Raw genomic sequence first — 17,803 nt, 5'->3', positions numbered from 1 at the left:
TTGAAACCGAAACCGGTACGCAAAAAGTTGAAATAAAATAAAATAACACTTTTATCTTGATACTTTTATTATCAATACGGTTGCAGGCTGCGCATCATTAGAATCTGTATTTATCTATCTTGATTTAATTCTATTTCAACCGGTTACAGACACGTTACAACCGATATCCCGAGTTTTCTGGTAATATCGCAGCCTCGTTCTAGAGGCGGGAACAAGAGAGACCCTGGGAACGAGGTTGGTAATATCGAGACAACATCGTGAGATTTTGAGCGATGGAACTTCGCGTAAGTTATGGTGTGTACATAACCTTGTCTTTAGGCATGCTTTCTCGAGCGCTCCGACTGGTTAAAAAAAGTGTTATTCATCATGCTGTCCAAATCTTCCCAAACACGCTCCTTTTCTCAACCAGTCAGGCGTCAAATCAAGTCTAATCATGACTTGGCCTGTGCTCCTTTTTTCACATGGTACAATCTCGTCCCCAGACCCCGCGCGTTTTCGGTCAGCGATTAACCAAAAGGATCACTGCCACTGGGAAGGAAATTGCGCATGGATTCGGTTGCATGTTTTTGTATCGAATTGTGATTGGTTAACCGGGTTATTCGAGTTTAGTGATACTTAAAGAAACTACAACAGGTACTTTGATTCAGTCACGACCAAAACTCTGAGAGAGATCGTGCGCCCACGGATGAATTCCGATAAGCTCCGAAAAATGACGAAGTTGCTGCAAAGGATTGTGTGACAAGTACGTCACTCTCTATAACGCAGCGTAACTTTGCATGATAAAGCGAGGGCCAGAACTGGTCTTTGTGTGAAGTGTCACGCTATCTTGAGGCACGAGATGTTAAACCCGTCTCCTCGATGTTTGGCGACCAGTTCGAGAAGTTTTTGCTTCTTTTGTGAACTGTAAGAAGATTCTAGTTCGTAAATCGTGCACAAGTTAAATAGAAGTCCTTCTTGAAGATTTGTTTTGGGATCTTTCCAGATAATCCTCTCCAGCATAGCAAGGGCCTGAAAGAAGAATAAGAAATAATATACTTCACCCAAAAATCTCCTTTATCAAGGATCTTTGACGAAGAGAGGTAATCCCACATACAGGCCTTATTCCTTTTAAAAACAATCCCTCCAAGTTAATTTTAAATCACTTCCGGTTTTGGAAATCCCAGGAGCGTCTAGAAATAGCCAATCATATGACGCGGATTTTACTCACGTGGACTGCCCAAGCGGTTTACACGCATCTTCATCCTCCACGAAAACATCCACGCAACACGCGTGGTAACATTATCTGCGGGAGAACTGGGTACCAAGTCTAAAAATAACTTGTGAGGGATTACCTTAGGAATAAGGCCTTTATGGTGGATTTACTATCTCACTCTTTAACCTCTCTTGGTAGATACCACAGAAAGAACGATACATAAACGCGCTAGAACAGATGGCAAATAAGTAGAGAACTTCTGAGTGTTTTGAAACTCACCTCTTTCAGTTTCCCGAGGAACAGTAAACAAACAGCGACATTATTTACAGCCTGCGCAGGAGAAAAAAGAAAAACAAGACCAAAAAAGTGTGAGTATTGACTAAAAATGTGAGTATCGACCAAAATGTACTCATCTACTTTATTGGACACTCTTCGCATTCCAGTGCTTTCATTGATGAATATTTAGCGCTGGAAAAAAAACAGCGCGCGCTTTTCTCATTCGTCATAGGTTTTGCAGGTTTCTGACTGCTGTTCTTAATGGTATTTACTGAGAGCAATAAAAAGCGAGAGTCGACGCGGCTGCGCCTCGCTAATTGTTCGCTCATAGATAACGCGAAATGGAAAATCAAAATGTTAAAAATTGAAGTATCAAAGACTGGAAGGATTAGATTGATGTCAAAATTGCAGAGTACACAGAACCAAGAATGCGAATCTGGTGGGCAGTGAGATGGTTAATGTGGAATAAAAGTTGGTAATCGCTCTGAGAAAGTGATCTACAAAAGACACAGAAGCAAGTGTAATGACTTACCACAGAATTATAAGGATCCAGCTTAGTAGCAGCTACAAAATGCCTGTGAGCTTCGTCAAATGACCCTGCAGAAAGAGCCAACAACCCCCTGTTGGTGATGAAAGAAACAAGAAAACTTTCAGCCTTCTTTAGCCTCAATCCGGCAAGATTAAATATCAATTCAGGTCTTGAATTCTCTTGTTTAAAACCATTTCTCACTGCACTGAGAGAGAAACTTTGAGAGTGCACAGTCTTGGCCAAGAACACGAAATAAGCCCAGTCAAGCCTCGAGCCCAGATCTCTCAAGACGGTCTCAAGACGGTCTCCTGGCTTTCGCCATGCAATCCTCAAGGGTAAAAGATTGCGTGATGAAAAACAGGAACGTGACTAGCACGTGATAAGGCATAAAAACATATTTCCCTTTTTAACTTTGTTTATTTGTTTTTGTTTTTTAGTAAAGAAAAGGTGAGAGAGCCGAATGTTAAATAACTAAAATGAGAAGATAATTATAAAGAGAGCTTACTTGTTCATGACCACGCTGCTTAGTGACTTTGGATCACCAGTGGCCTTAGATTCCACCTGCTTGAAATAACTTTGTGCCGTTTCCAAATCTCCAAGCTATAAAAAAAAAAACGATTCATCAGTAAAACCATCAGATAGAGTGACAGCGACTTTCAAAAATATTTGTTATACGTCCCAACTCAAATACGTTTTCCGATTGGAGGAGAACGCGTCACGAGTGAAAATTCACTATCTCCCTCAGGAAACAACTTGAACTTTCAACTCGCATGTGAACAGGTCGTGCACCTTCAGACCGCGGAAACTTTGTGATCCCGCCGGCGTCAAGCAAATAACTTTTTCGCAGTTCAAGGCTGTTGCCTAAGGAAATTTTTAAGGAGCCCTTTGGGCTCCTAACTTCAAAACTTTTTTAGAAGCCCAGGATAAAATTTGCCGTGGTCAATCTGTCTTTAAAACATTTAAAGTTAGTCTATTTGCTATTAGCCAATTTTGGAGAAACTGTAAATCCATATTCATATCGTGTTGCAACTCAGGGATGCTGCAAGCAGTGAAGGTGGCCGTGGCCAATCCGGGGGGTTGTATAAGGGGTATAACGGGTATAAGGGTAAAAGGGGTGTAAGGGGTATAAGGGTATAGGGGGTATAAGAGTATAACGGGTATAACGGGTATGAGGGTATAGGGGGTATAAGGGTATAAGGGTATAAGGGTATAAGGGTATAAGGGTATAAGGGGTATAAGGGTATAGGGGGTATAAGGGTATAAGAGTATAACGGGTATAACGGGTATAAGGGTATAGGGGGTATAAGGGTATAAGGGTATAAGGGGTATAAGGGTATAAGGGTATAAGGGGAATAAGGGTATAAGGGCTATAAGGGTGTAAGGGTATTATAACTGAGTTTGTTCTATTTTTAAGTTGGGAGATAACAGTCAGTTTTGAATCCCCTCGATCATCATTGAGGGTCTCGGGAAACAAAACTCAATGGGTCCTCTCCATTATGCCAAACAGACCGGTCATAGATCAGTGAGGATACCCGACGAAAATGGAACGACATTTTCCGATTAAATCTGGCCAACCAATAGGAATGATTCTTACCATTTTTTAGTCCTTTTCCAGATTCCCTAATTAGGGCAAAGAACCGGTTTGTCAAAATTAGAAGGGCGAATTTCGGTCGGAATATTCCGACCGAAATAAGTGGACCACCTCCAGAGGTGATCCCAAATATTCCAGACAGAAGAAACCGAAACGGACCTTTCCATTTGAATTCCGACCGAAACTTCCGGAATCTTTGGCATAATGGAAGCACCCACTATTTTGCTCGGGACCACTTATTAAGTGCTTATCATACGGCAAGCTCGCTTTACGATTGTTTTTACTACTGAAACTTTTTCCTGTGATTGGTTCATTGCGTTAGCTGCGTCTACTGTGATTGGTAAACGCACTTTTCGCGCGCTTTTCGCTGGCTGCAAATAACAACGAGTTCTGATTGGTTCATTTATCTACCTCCCGCCAAAGTGGTTGAATCCACGATTAAACTGCTCAACCGCTTCACTCTGCCGACTGTCAGTTGATATTTTTTCAACACATGCGTCACATTTCATGGCTGCATATACACATATTTCTTGAATTATATAGTTTACCTGTAAATAGATTCTTCCAATTCCAGATAGCAAGCTGAAGGTACAAGAAGGATCTTTAGCTATGATTGATTCAAAAACCGTCACAGCCAAACTGTAATCCTGCCAGCATGAAACCAAAAAAATACCAAATGGTTAACATCACAATGTACTAAGGCTCTGTTTCACACGGAAACTTCCATACAAGTTGCCTCTAGACTTGTCTGAAGGCGAAGAATTAAGTTACACAAAATCTTGCACTATTAAACACGAGGACGGTTGCCACTTTCGCTTAAAGGAGCTCAGTCAAGGTATTTTGAGTTATTTTTTCCAGGTACAAAAATTCACTTTAAATTAAAGGAAACGTGAAAATAATAGTTTACTACGATAGAAATATACCAAGGAGATTATAATTAACTATAAAGGAACAAGGATGGAGAAGATTAACACAGATTACAAACGACGAACTTAAAAAATTAGACTAAACTTTTCAAGACGCGAAAACCGTGACGTAGCCTTTTTAACGGTAAAACTGCTAGACGAGTGAACGGAACAGAGAATAAATCAGACAAAAATTCGACTTCTCTGAAGAACAAAAATTGCTTGCATTAAACAAGGGCATGGCGTTTCATCTTACCTTCATTCCAAGAAAACAGTTTCCTATCGAGTAAAGAACTCGCACCTCTCTGGAAATCCACAACTCTAACGCAGCTGAAAAATAAATTGTGTTATAAAGCTCAAAAACTTGTATTGAATTAAGTATTTTTGGTACGCGATCAACGATCGTTTATCATTTTGTAGTTACCACTTTAGTCATGTAATTTTAGGGGCATGCCTGCCCACACAGTGAGTCTCATGACTTCAAGTTGTTTATCTTAGTTTATCAAGAGTACTTAAGCTCCGAACAATACCCCAACGATAGCCATGTTTGGGTTTGTCTACAGGCCTTGCTCTCAATCTCCCACAAAGATCCTGTTTAGGTTTCTTGTTCTCTAAACTTTAGTTTCTATTGGTTGTTTCAAGAACTTTGAAGTTCGCTTCTGAAAGTCGTGTGATAGTGTTTCCGTTATTAAAAAAGACGTTTGATCCTCCAAGGTCAGTTCGCCCCATGAGGCCCACAAATGGCTACCGATAGTTAAGTACGTGTGCATTCGTTAGTCAAGTAGTAGTTGTTGAGGAGTGGTGCTCTAGTAGTAGAAGCACAAGTAGAAGCTGAAGCAGCTGTACAAGTAAGACGGAGAAGTCCAAGGAATAAAAGCCCCCGAGACTAGAGTCTCGGTACCTTTTCGCTCGGAAGACCCAGTAGAGATATCCAATACTTGTTATAGCCACACTAAAAACAAAACACCCCTCTTTAATCGAAAGTCAGAGTTGAGTACAAAATTTATTAAGTTTTGGAATCTTTTAATTTTTTTTTTTCGTTCCTCATTTGTATGACCTGTTATCATAGCGCAGTTTGGGAAACAAGTAATTTTTCTACTCACGACTGGGTAACTTTTGTGTAACGTAGTTTAGCAATACAATACAATACATGACATGACAAAGTCCTCGTGACAAAGTCCTCGTGGCGTGTATTCGTGTGACCCCGAACATGAAAAATTACGGAGTACAGAAACTCTCTACAATGGCTACCCTTGGGACAGAGTGAACTGGTCATTATGGAGAGGTGGACATTGTTAAGATGTAAAAATAAGAGCATATCGCTAAACTAGGACAATAATATGTGGCCGCTGTAGAGGTGGAAACACTCAAGGCAGATTTGACCACATGTTCAAACACCTCGAAGTTCGTCAGAAATACTCTGCGACGAGTCGTATTTTTAACCTTCTTAATTCACGGTGTTCGGAGAAGTGGTGAGGCGCGGTCTTTCGTGTTTGATATAATACTAAAACGACAGCAAGCCATTTTCTTACCTAATCTACTCTCAGGTGTCATCTCCCCCTGCCCTCCATCCTCAGTCAGATTGTCTTGCAGGTTTTTCAACACCTTACAGCAAGTTCTCTGGAGCTCATACAAGTTGTCCAATGCATCTTTAGGTCTGCCCATGTATTGGGGCAGTTCTGCCTGCAGTATCCTCAAGGAAAATGGTACCATGGATCCTGCAAGAAAATGCTCAATCTTATTTAAATGAATTAAACAATGAGATTCTGAAGACTGTGAAGAAACTGTTACAGTTGAGTATCTTTTAATCAAGAAGCGGAAGTGACTATTCTAACTTAAGTCCAGCGCCTGAACTTATTCTGCACCCATCGCGCCCACCCCCACTAAAGGTATCATGTGTGCGTACAAATTCAGTTTTTGACCAAGAACAATTACTGATTAGAGCAATTTAGCTAGTGAGATAATTACATCCGATTCATTAAGTCATTTCAAGTTAGCTTTGAACAAGACACCGTTGACATAGTTCTCTTTTTTTTTTTCTTTTTTAGCACTGTGTGCAGTAGTTTATTTGTTTTTACCTATTTGTATGTTTATTTTCTTATTTTCTTTTTCTATGACTTGCAAACCATCCTGATAGGATATTACAAGTCAAGAATGTAGGTGTAGATGTTGCATCAGTGGGATAGCGCTTTATAGACGCGTGGACAAAATGTAAAACAAAAAGGTCACGTCTGCATATGAGCCAAGTGGTCCACCAGGCCGGAGCTTATCCCGGTTTCAATAGCATGAAGTGACTAAGAGTATTTCTACTCCCCCCTGGTTGGGATGCTAGTCCATCACATGGTTACCCCCAGCATTTAGTTCGCTGCTACCCAATTATAAACCTTGGTAGAAAGAGGCACTTCATCCACTGTTTTCAAATCAAATTGGAATTTGGAGTATTGGTGTTTGCGCAGAGAGGAAAACCGGAGAACCCTGAGAAAAGCCCTTGGAGCAAGGCAAGAACCAACAACAAACTCAACTCAGGCCACACTGGTGGGAGGTGAGCACTCTCGCCACTGCGCGATCCCTGCTCCCCAATATGTGACGTCCAGTAGCACAGGATTTACCAACCTTTCCTGCCTGGATATGTATCAGGGTAAAACTCGTAAAACAAGTCAGGTTGATTAAAACTTCCAAATGCTTCCAATTCAACCTCGGCAGTGCTAAACATCTGCAGCTTGAAGAGGAGAGCTATACGGCAAAACCAAACCTGTCATGAAAATGACAAGAAATGTAGCTTACTTGTAACAATTTAGGCCAGCGCTTCTCCCCTCCCATTCCCCCTCATCTGTAAATGGCGAGGTTTGAGCACAATGGTATGTGAGAGTTATTTTGCATGCACCAGGCAAATTGACCAGCTGCGAGGATGATTTTGCCCACCTAGTTTGACCATCTAGAGGACAGTTACTCTTATAAAAATGTTCAGTTCAAAAAGATTTGCTCGCCTGTGAAAACCAGTTGCCCTTCTGCTGAAAACATTTAATGTTTAATTAATTTAATAAAACCCCTGCTACTGCCCCGATTTTCTATGCTACCAACTCACCGATCATGACCTGATATCAACAGATTTTTGGCCACACTTGGACATGGCAAATACCTTGTCCTAACTTTTTGGTGTGCTTCAGAGGCACATCAGGGTCATTTGGTCTCGCCACGGCTATTTTGGGTTGGTAGTGTCTCGCCAAAATACAAATCATTAAGTCCGCTTAGCCAGCTTAGGAGCCCAGTGGCCCACCCACCTGCACTTATCTCCAGTTTCTATAGCATGAAGCACATAGGAGTATTTCTACCCCCCTGGACAGGATGCTAGTGTATCCCAGGGTTACCCCCCAGCAGTAAATTCACTGGTACCTATTTATCTACCCGGGTGGAGAGAAGCACTGTGAGAGTAAAGTGCCTTGCCCAAAAATACAACACAACGTCCCAGGCCAAGGCAGGAGCACTAACCATGAGGCCACCACACCTCACACAAAAATACAAACCATAGTTTAACCAAACTAATCTTAAATGCGACTTCACTGTACCAACTTGTTAGGTACAGTTTCTCATCTCTTACCTGTAATGTCTTGTGAGTGTGTAAAGCTCGCTGACCCTTCTGACCCACACCCTGGCCATGTGCTGTTAGGAATCTTGTGGTAAATTCCAGAGCAGCTCTCCAACACTGTGAAGCCTGAAAAGTAAAATATCTAACATTATATACTGGCAACTATGCAATAAATACCATGAATATAGATATAGATGACTAGTAATTACTGACCAGATTGGGAAAAAGATGGTAGCATATCAATAACAACAAGTCTCTAGACTGCATCTACCTATCCCTCCCTGATGGATGGGTCTCTAACCCTGTGAGTAGTGTAGTAGTATGCCTAAAATGTAACTGCCATGAATTTACATGAAAATGAGTTTCCCAACTAATACCAATGTAATGTAACAACAATGTTCTTACATTACAAAAGGTTCATACCCCTTCTTGCACTAAACATACAAGGACTTTTCAAGTACATTCTTGCAGCATACAATTCCAGTTTTTCAGGGCCACCATCCACTAAAATGACACAATTAGAATGTTACACTGGATGCCAGAATTGTCCAGGTCCAAGTCTTGTTTAGTTCTTCCACTTCGTGGAAACAGTCAAACAATGACCCAATGTACTTTTCACTGAACCTGAATTTTTATTTTCAGAGCAACTACACAATACAGGGCCAGTTTTGAAAGTGCACATATTTAGTGGCTTGTTTGGATTGTCAGTGGATAAAAGAACAAGAAAATAATCTGTATATGCGTTAAGTCCTAGGTCTATATATTTAGTGGCTTGTTTGACTTGGCAGTGAATGAAAGAAAGAGGAATAATGTATATATGCGTCAAGTCCTAGATTTATATATTTGGTAGCTTGTTTGGCTCGGCAGTGGATGAAAGAACGAAGAATAATCTATTTATGCATTAAGTCCTAAGTCTATTCCATTTAGTGGTTCGATCCTTTGGTTCCTTTGGCTCAGCAGTTGGATGAAAGAACAAGGAACATTCTCTATATGCGTTAAGTCCTAGATCTACATATTTAGTGGTTCGCTTGGCTCCGCAGTGGATGACAAAAGAGCAAACAATCCAAACGAGCTGGCTCATTTGGTGGATGATTAAAAGTGGCCCTGTATTCTGTAGTTTAGCCTTATTTTCAAATTCAAGGATGGTAGAGGACTTTCAAGGTGCATGCAAACCCTCTAAGGAGACTACAAAAACAAATCTGCATCTACGTATGATACCATGTGCAAGTAGTTAGTACATACCAGCAATTCTCTGAGCCCCGACTCATCCAATGGGACACTATCAACACTCAATGTTTTTCTATTTTCAGCCTCCTGTTCACCCATAAACTTTAATATGAGCTCCTTCACCGGGTCTACCTGTAAATCAAATCCCAATGGAGAAGTCTCGCGATAATTATTAGTGCAATAGAAAACCTAAACCAATCAAACAAAACAATACAGTACAGTTACAGAGTGTAGCTCGGTTCAGTGCAATACAATGCAATAAAAACTTATTAATTTGTGCAGAAAAGAGAAAACTATGCTGGAAAAATAAAATCCCAAAACAGAAGACTCATATATTTGCTACCAAGATGGGCATAGCAGTACATTCAAGATCTCAGAAGCACAAACTTTCTCATGGTAAAAGTTCCGATACATGTTTCTAAGTACCTTCCCTCCAGGCTCACACCCCCCACACCCACCCTCCCAGCCTTGTACCCTCCTCTCTCCATCCTTTCCATCCGCCCTCCCCACTCTCCCTCTCCCCCTCCTTCACTTAGTGACATCAACCTACCTGAGGTCCCTCAATAACCAGTCCAGGGGATGTTAAGAACTGCTGGTCAACATCAGATGGATTCAACATCCCTGATCCGATGGTAACAAGAAACTGATTAGTTTGCGGAGTCGCTATCCATGCTGAGTTCCTCCTCTCAGCTTCAGTTTGCTTGCTTCTCACCCACTCTCCATCAGGAGTTGGAGGTGCAGATGTCTGCCTCGGTTCCTGGGATATACTTGGTTTGGTACTGGAGGACTCTTGGCTCTGAGTAACATTTAATGGATCATTAAAACCTTGGGAAGTTTGCTTTGGAATTGGGGCAAGCAGTGGCATGGAATATTCAGCTCCTTGGAATCCTGGCCATTGCTCTGATTCATCTTGCAATTCTTCCTGGTTATTCAGCATCAGAGGTTCTAAAGGTTGCTCTGAAGGCTCATGCAATGATTGTGCCTCTGGAAGTTGATGTGTTGGCTCTGAACTCTCCTTTGCTGTTGAGAAGGTTTGTTGAGATACTTGAGAAAATGGGTCAGTTGCACCTGGTGCAACAAGGGAATCAAAGAAACTGTGTCCTTCTATATCATGACTTGTACTGGATGTTGTAGAAAACAAGTCACTAAGGGTGCGATTATCATTTTGTTCAACAGGTACACCTTCAATTTCCACACTCTGAGCAGATTCATCAGGTTGACTGGTGTACTTTGGCTTAGTGGGGCTTGGTTCTGGTGAGCTGTCATTCATCCACTGACCCTCTAGAACAAACAAAAAGGTAATGTTGTTACTCCTTCTGCCACATAGTGGCTACACTCACGATAAACAAAAGTTACATCAGTTACACAGCCAATATGCATTTGAAGAGATAAGGTAAACGACTTAAGTTCATTCCAGCCTCTGAAATAAGGGAAGCTTCAAGAATGCTCATAAGTGCCTTAGCCAGTTTCAGTAACTTTAAATATTATTATTAGGAGTACCGTATTGCTGTTTTCTTTTTTCCTCAAAGAAAAAACTAGGACATAACAGAATATCCCCATCCCTTCCTTTCTTCTTCCCTATAACTCTGCTTCATTTTACAAGGTTTTATCTAAACTTTATCAATACAAATTCACACCTCTTGGTAGGGAAATGTGCTGTAAGAGTAAATGTAAAGTGTCTTGTCCAAGAACATAGTAGGAGGATGTCAGCAAGACTCAAACTCTTAGTTCAGTGCATTAACTATTAGGCATCACACCTCCCAGCTGGTACATCAGTGATGATCACATTGCTGGCAAAATTGCTATTTGTAAGATCTTTTCTTTGATACTTTGACTTACCTTCAGGGCTAGGACACTGCCAGCCAAAAACATTATCCATAATTTGTGGGTTTCGATAAAGCCATGTTTCAAACTCCTAAGCGCAGCAGAACAAAAACTCTATTAGTCACTTTCAAAAGTACTCATAGTTGTCAATGAGAAAGAACAGATGATGGTGACAAGTTAAAAAAGTTATGGTGCTTTTTTTTATATCACAACATGGAGATCGACATAATTAAGGGGATAAAAAAGTGAAAGTCGAGAGTAAAGCCTTCTTGGGTCATGGTGGACTCCAGATAGAGATTCAAGCCTTGGCTGGGGGTTCTTAGCCAAGACACTTTACTCTCACAGCACTTCTATCCACTCAGGTGTACAAAATGGTTACTGGCAAGTTTAATGCTAGGGGTGGAGTGGGAGGTAACCCTGTGACGGACAAGCATCAAATCCAGTGGGGAGTAGAAAAACTCCTGGTCACTTAGTGCTACAGAAACTGGGATAAGCTCCAACTGTAAGGGCCACTTGGCCTGACGCAGACTTAACCTTCCTCAGCACGAAGTGGCCCTTGGTGTTGTTAGCTCTCTCTCTCTCTCTCTAATTGGAATGCTAGTCCATCACAGGCTACTCCCCAGCATTCTGTCAGGTAATCCTAACAGTTAGCTGGTACCCATTTATACTCCACACTGGACACTATTAAACAATTAGATTATAAGCTCGAGATTTTCTTTCTGATAGAACGCTACTAGATTTATACTAAAACATATTATGTCCAGGCCAAAAAAAACTAGAGAGACCCAGGCCAGTTCTCACACCAAGACAGCACAAATTTACAACATTTAGCTTGGCACCAAGTAACAAAGATTGCCTCCTAAACTTACTCTTGTTATTATACCAGGATATAAAAATAAGTGTGAATATTTATTTTAACTGTGGTTAACCAACCTTAGCAGAAAGCTTCCCAGTTTTCGAGACCTTACCGGTCTCAAATGCATCATTAACAATCCTAAATTGAAATTAATAAAATTTCATTTATCAAACACCTTGTTCAGTAGTTATGGCTTCACAGTTTGTTAGCTGTTGTGACATGGCTAGAGAAGTCCATGAAAAATATAAATGCTGGTTTTCCCTTACTCAAGATTGCTCAGACTAAAAATAATATTTTGCACATAATCAGATGCTCTCAAACTCATAATAATCATCACGTTTAAGCAAAGGAAATCATAACCGCGACGTTTATCTAATCTTAATTACCACAGATTTTTACATTTGTATTATACATTTTCATCTTAGGTTTAGTTTCAATTGAGAGGATAGATCAAACACTCAAGAGAGTGTTGGACTACATTATCTTTCAAACACCTCAAAGTTCGTGAAAAATACTCTCTGCTAAATGTACATGTCATATAATTCTTCAACTCATTTCTTGGTACAATTGAATATAATTATCTAATGAAAGACCATATATTTGCACTGTGGAGAAAGATATGAAGGCATGATTGATCATCACAATACCAGTACACAATTTAAGCTAAAGCAGCTGTGAAATTGAAGCCTGAAAAAATTTCAGGCTTGAGCGTGATTGAAACCCATGACCCCTGCTATACCAGTTCAGTGCTCTACCAAGAGGGTGGTAAAGGGGGGGCATAGATCACGTTTCACGAAAATAAAGCAGCCCTTTCACAATTTACAAAATATACAACATGGGCTTTTCATGCTTCACAGAAAATAAAAGAGAACGTTTTGGAAAATCACAGTTCACGGTGACTATGGAAATCACGATTCACAAGGAAAAAAATGGCTATTTCACATTTCACAGGAAATAAAAAGGGCCGATCACAGGTCACGAAAATACCCTTTACCACCCTTTACCAACTGAGCCATAAAGCCAACTGGGAGCTGGCAACCTTCTGGGTTCATAAAATTTTATGAACTCAATCACGTCTTCGTATCATTTTTTGTCTGGAAATGTAGTCAAACACAGTTTTTCATGTTTATCTACTACACAATACAGTAACTAGAAACACTCCAAACTTCAGTAGTAAATCTAACACTGCAGGTATATTTACAACCTTGTGACCGTTTCAATCAGCTTGTCTGTGCCACTTCCCTCCTCAGGTTGCTCAGCATCCTCTACATTGTCCAGTATGGTGTGTGCTGACTCAAGAGAACTTAAAAGAACAGCAGTCAATTCATCTCTACTAACACCATTGTCTTCTGCCTGCAATCCAATGAAATTTGACAGTGCACCAAGTTAACTGTGAATCAGGAAATAAATATACTCTCTCCACAAGTTTCATCGGCTGAAAATGACCTTGAACATTGAAACTTCATCAAAATGATGTCCCCAGATTTTGTACTGGTAACTCAATTTTCATTTCAATTTTACAATTGACCCTTGATGCATCAGGGAGGCGTGGTGGCCTCATGGTTAGTGCGCTCGTCTCCGGATAGAGCGGTCTGGGTTCAAGCCCTGGCAAGGGACATTGTGTTGAGTTCTTGGGCAAGACACTTACTCTCACAGAGCCTCTCTCTACCTAAGTGTATAAATGGGTACCCGCGAACTTAATGCTGGGGGGTAACCCTGCGATGGACTAGCATCCCATCTCAGGGGGAGTAGCAATACTCCTAGTCGCTTCATGCTACAGAAACCGGGATAAGCTCCGGCCTGATAGGTCACTTGGTTCATATACAGACTTTACCTGGATGCATTTAAACCTGCTCCAATACTTAGAATATATGAACCCGGTAATTTTAAAAAACTTCTGATTGGCCCAATAGAGCTATTTGGCCCAGTCAACTGTTTTAGACTGAGATGTAATAAACAGCAATAGACCTCCTATAACATGTATGTATCTATGCTGGAGTTGAACTTCACAGGATTGCCCTTGTTTAACTCTCAGTAAAAAATCAATATGGTATAAATTTGTTTTGCTGAAGCGTAGCTGTTAGTTGAGACATGGGGTGTATCAGACAACGGTTTCATTAACATTTTCAGCAGGGGAAAACTGGTTTTCACAGGTGGGGAAAACTATTAGAACTGAACTTCTTTGTAAGCAAAACTTTCCACTAGATGGTCAAACCAGCCAGGCAAAATCATCCTCAGAGCCGGTCAATTTGCCCAGTGCCCGGCCCTTAAGAAACCCCTGATAATAACAGTGACATAGACCAATAGATTGCCAGTCTTATTCATAAAGACTGAACATACCAAATTGAAGATATGGAATAATAGTCTGCATTTATCTTTAACTGTTCCATGCAAGCACAAAGCTATTCCACCAATAAACTCTTCCAGGTCAATAGTACCACTCTGCAAAGAAACAAACATTACACTATTTCATACCTGCTAACTCTCATTTACCACGTTAGAAATGACAAAGAAATCTGGGACAAGTGTTGTCTTGCCATTGGTTGCGAGACTATTACTGGAAAAAATATGGCTTTTTCGTCCCCAGTTACGGTCCCACAAGCAATTGTGAGATTAAACTTGCCCCACATTTTTTCTTGTTCCTTAAGTGCCCAAGCCTGGGGAAAGCACCCCCCCCCCCCCTGGGGGGACTCCCATATACAAAGGATAGGGGTGCCTGTAGGAAATTTGACAAAAAACCCTAAGAGGTACCAAGATCCTGCTTTGTGGGCATGGCTTTAACTATGAAAAAACCCCTTGTGTCCTTTCATTTTTTTTCTGGCTCAATACCCTGAATGGTATCGCAAAGGCTCATGCTGTGGAACTTTTAAGACTGAATACCATAAGAGGTGCCAAACCACTTTTAAACCCTAAAAGGTATGACGAGCAGGCTGTCCTTTTAGATGGTAGTTCCCCCCCTCCCCCCCCTCCACACACACACACACACACAGGGAAGCATGCTTGATGACTGGCTGTTATATAATGATATTTTCCTAGGACCAGGAGATGTCCTCAGGTGTGGAGATGTTGGTAAGGCCAACACTTAATTTGGGAAAAAATTAATAACCTTCCCCTTTTTCCCTTACCACCCTCCCCTTATATGAGCCCTCCTTTGAATGACTGCCGTCCTCAGATGAGTGCTCCCCCACATTACACTAAATCTGAAAGAAATATCCTGGGATCTAAACCGCTTGTTACAGAGTTAATGGTAAATACACTACTCTTCAAACAATGGGCACAATGTATGAAGTATGGTATGAACATATTATGCAGTTCCAGAAAATATCCACACTCTCCCTACATAAGGGATCAGAATTTTCTGGGGGTAGGGGGTACTATAAGACCAAAAAAGTGTAATGAAATGTATGAACCTTAATCGGAATTTCCGGAGGGGTGGGTGGGGGTGGGGTTTTAGAAAAAATCCCTTCCATTTGGGGAGGTATGGCTATTTTCTGGTCCTACGCATTAGTCCAATTAGGTCCAGATGCAAAGTGATATTCACTTGCAGCTGAAATACTGTAGCCAGAAGCTCAGAAGCCTATCGCCTCGAAAAGGTGATAAGTTTCTGTCGGCACAATTGGTAAGCTTAGCTTACTCGTGAAGTGTCTCCACAGATGATATAACTGAACACAAATTTATCTCTAAAAAATTTTCCAAAGTGTGAGATACCTCATTTCTGTCGAAAGCAAGAAACAGGCGTTCAGCAATAAAGCCTGGAAGCCGGAATCGTTCAGCAAAATCTTGTCGATTGATCAGAGACAGTTCAACATGCCTCGAACCATCCTCTCTCTTGGTGGAAACCTCGTTGAACACTGCTTCGATATTTGCCAATTCTATGCTACTAAGTTTCTTCACAGCACTTTTGTAGCGTTCCTTAGAGCTTCCTTGACCCATTTCGTTGAAGTAATGTAAATCATGCGATCGATTACGGTCACATCTTGGATTGTTTGGCCAAACTGTTTTCTTCACGGTTTTCTCTTCGAACCCAAAATGGCGACGAAAAGGAATCCGCTGCTTGATCGCGGGGTCAAAATGCAATGTGAACTCTCGTCAGACCCCCGCTTGGAAACCCTCCCGGGGAAACCCTACGTACTTGGAGGAGGGACACGGGGAAGGGGCCCGGGAGAAAGGTGTGGGAGGTGGGAGGGCAAAGGGTGGGAAGAGATTGGAGGAGGGAGTTCTAAGAGGGCGGAAAGCGGGAGAGAAATATAAAACACTAATTTTTGTCATTTATAATGCGTTAGAATACTTTCAAAAACAAGAACCCGAAATGTTAGTTGATTTGCGTTCAGCGTCTTCTGAGACTTCTGAGCCAACGAGTAAATGAAAATTCGAAACAGGCTTACTTCCGGTGAATTGTAAGCCCTTTAACGGTGTGTTTTGAGTCTCCAATTGACATGGGACGGGAGCAGGACTAAAAAGGAAGGGAGACAGGAGATAAAAACACGGGAAGCGTACCTCACCCGCACAATTACCTGGGAATGAGGAATGGGCGAGAGCCGACAGTGGATGTTATCTAGCACAAGGGATAGGGCAACAAGAAAACCAGAAAATGAGAATGCTTGATGATGAAGGAAAATACTGTGTATCATAATCTCTTGACTGTATACATTTGATCATAGCCCGGTCTTGAGAAATACAACAGTACTATTAGTACTAAAGTACCTTTCAGCTCTACCATATTACGGTAGAAGTCTGTGTTCTGAACTGAAAGTCTGAAAGTCCTGAAATCTGTCAATGTTGCTTGATAGCTGGTAATGATAAGCAAAGTTTGGTTATTAATTTCCTTTATTTTCTTCCACTGGCCTGGTACAGCAAACTCCTTGACGTCAGTAGTAACGAGGAACAATTTTGAGAACCTTACACGTTGTTGTATTGTCTTTGACGTAGTCGTTTTACAAGATTAAAACTAACTAATGGTTTCGCTTTTCACTTCCATTTTCCCTGAACCCAGTTCTAGAAAATAGGAAACGTAGAACTTTTGCGTTAAAATCTTCAGGACTATCACAACAGTCTGTCAGAAGGTGAATCAGAGAATTAGAATGCAAGCAAAATTAATGGAAACTCGTGCAGCTCAGTGGAACTATATGAATATTTCACTACTTGATCAAGTAGAAGCTAGTAGATGCGTAGGGAGGTAAGCCTATTAGACTGAAGTGCCACTCAAGAGCCGGTTTTAAAAATTGTTTTCAATAAGCAATGTGTCATTATTAAGGGATAAGTTCTTGTTTGAGGGCGGCGCTAATTAACGACATTAGCATTTCTGCTGCTATTTGCGCTACACGAATACATCACAATTAGTGTCATTCGGGAACTCTACAGACGTAGCTGAAGGTGCTCAAAGAGAGAAACTCTTGTCTTAGATTTCAGAGATTGAAGGCTTTTTTTGTCGATACACGAAATACGGTCACCTTGTGCCGTTTGAATCCTGTCCAAGTTTGACTGGTTTCGCAAAAACGAGGAAACGGCTGAATTTAGCCGCATTACCTAAACAGGAAATAACAAGTATCTTGTCTGCGAAATCCCTTTAATTAGTTAATTCTAGGTACTTGTAACTGAGCACAAGAACAATATTGGTGTCATATTAGCTGATATCGATAATTCTTAATCGGGGGAAAACGTTCAAACCACTCACGTCAGTTTTTATGGGTTGTAAATTTCTAAGATAAAGGTTTTTTTTTTTTTTTTTAAATTTAGCCATTTCCTTTTGTACGGTGATTTGAAGTAAATGTGGGCAGTTAATAATCGAGTAATCAATTGAATAAAGCAGTTTTCAAT

The 17,803-nt window shown here is 40.9% G+C and overlaps 1 protein-coding gene across 1 annotated transcript; it reads right to left on the bottom strand.

Annotated features, from left to right (window-relative positions):
* Positions 1-462: 462 nt before the first annotated feature.
* LOC145462888 (trafficking protein particle complex subunit 12-like) lies at positions 463-16,092 on the bottom strand. Its single transcript, XM_081446537.1, has 16 exons — positions 15,695-16,092; positions 14,327-14,428; positions 13,191-13,339; positions 12,064-12,124; positions 11,146-11,221; positions 9,857-10,587; positions 9,322-9,438; positions 8,092-8,205; positions 7,107-7,245; positions 6,026-6,211; positions 4,750-4,823; positions 4,137-4,235; positions 2,503-2,597; positions 2,001-2,088; positions 1,472-1,522; positions 463-1,008 (listed from the first exon to the last, which is right to left on the bottom strand). Exons 1-16 carry the CDS (start codon positions 15,917-15,919, stop codon positions 817-819), a joined length of 2,499 nt encoding a protein of 832 aa, XP_081302663.1. The 5' UTR covers positions 15,920-16,092; the 3' UTR covers positions 463-816.
* Between the last annotated feature and the right edge of the window lie 1,711 nt (positions 16,093-17,803).

The sequence above is a fragment of the Orbicella franksi genome, chromosome 12 (genome assembly GCF_964199315.1).
Source record: "Orbicella franksi chromosome 12, jaOrbFran1.1, whole genome shotgun sequence".
NCBI lineage: Eukaryota > Metazoa > Cnidaria > Anthozoa > Scleractinia > Merulinidae > Orbicella > Orbicella franksi.
Note: the sequence above shows the minus strand (reverse complement) of the source record. Positions and strands in the feature narration are given on the sequence as shown.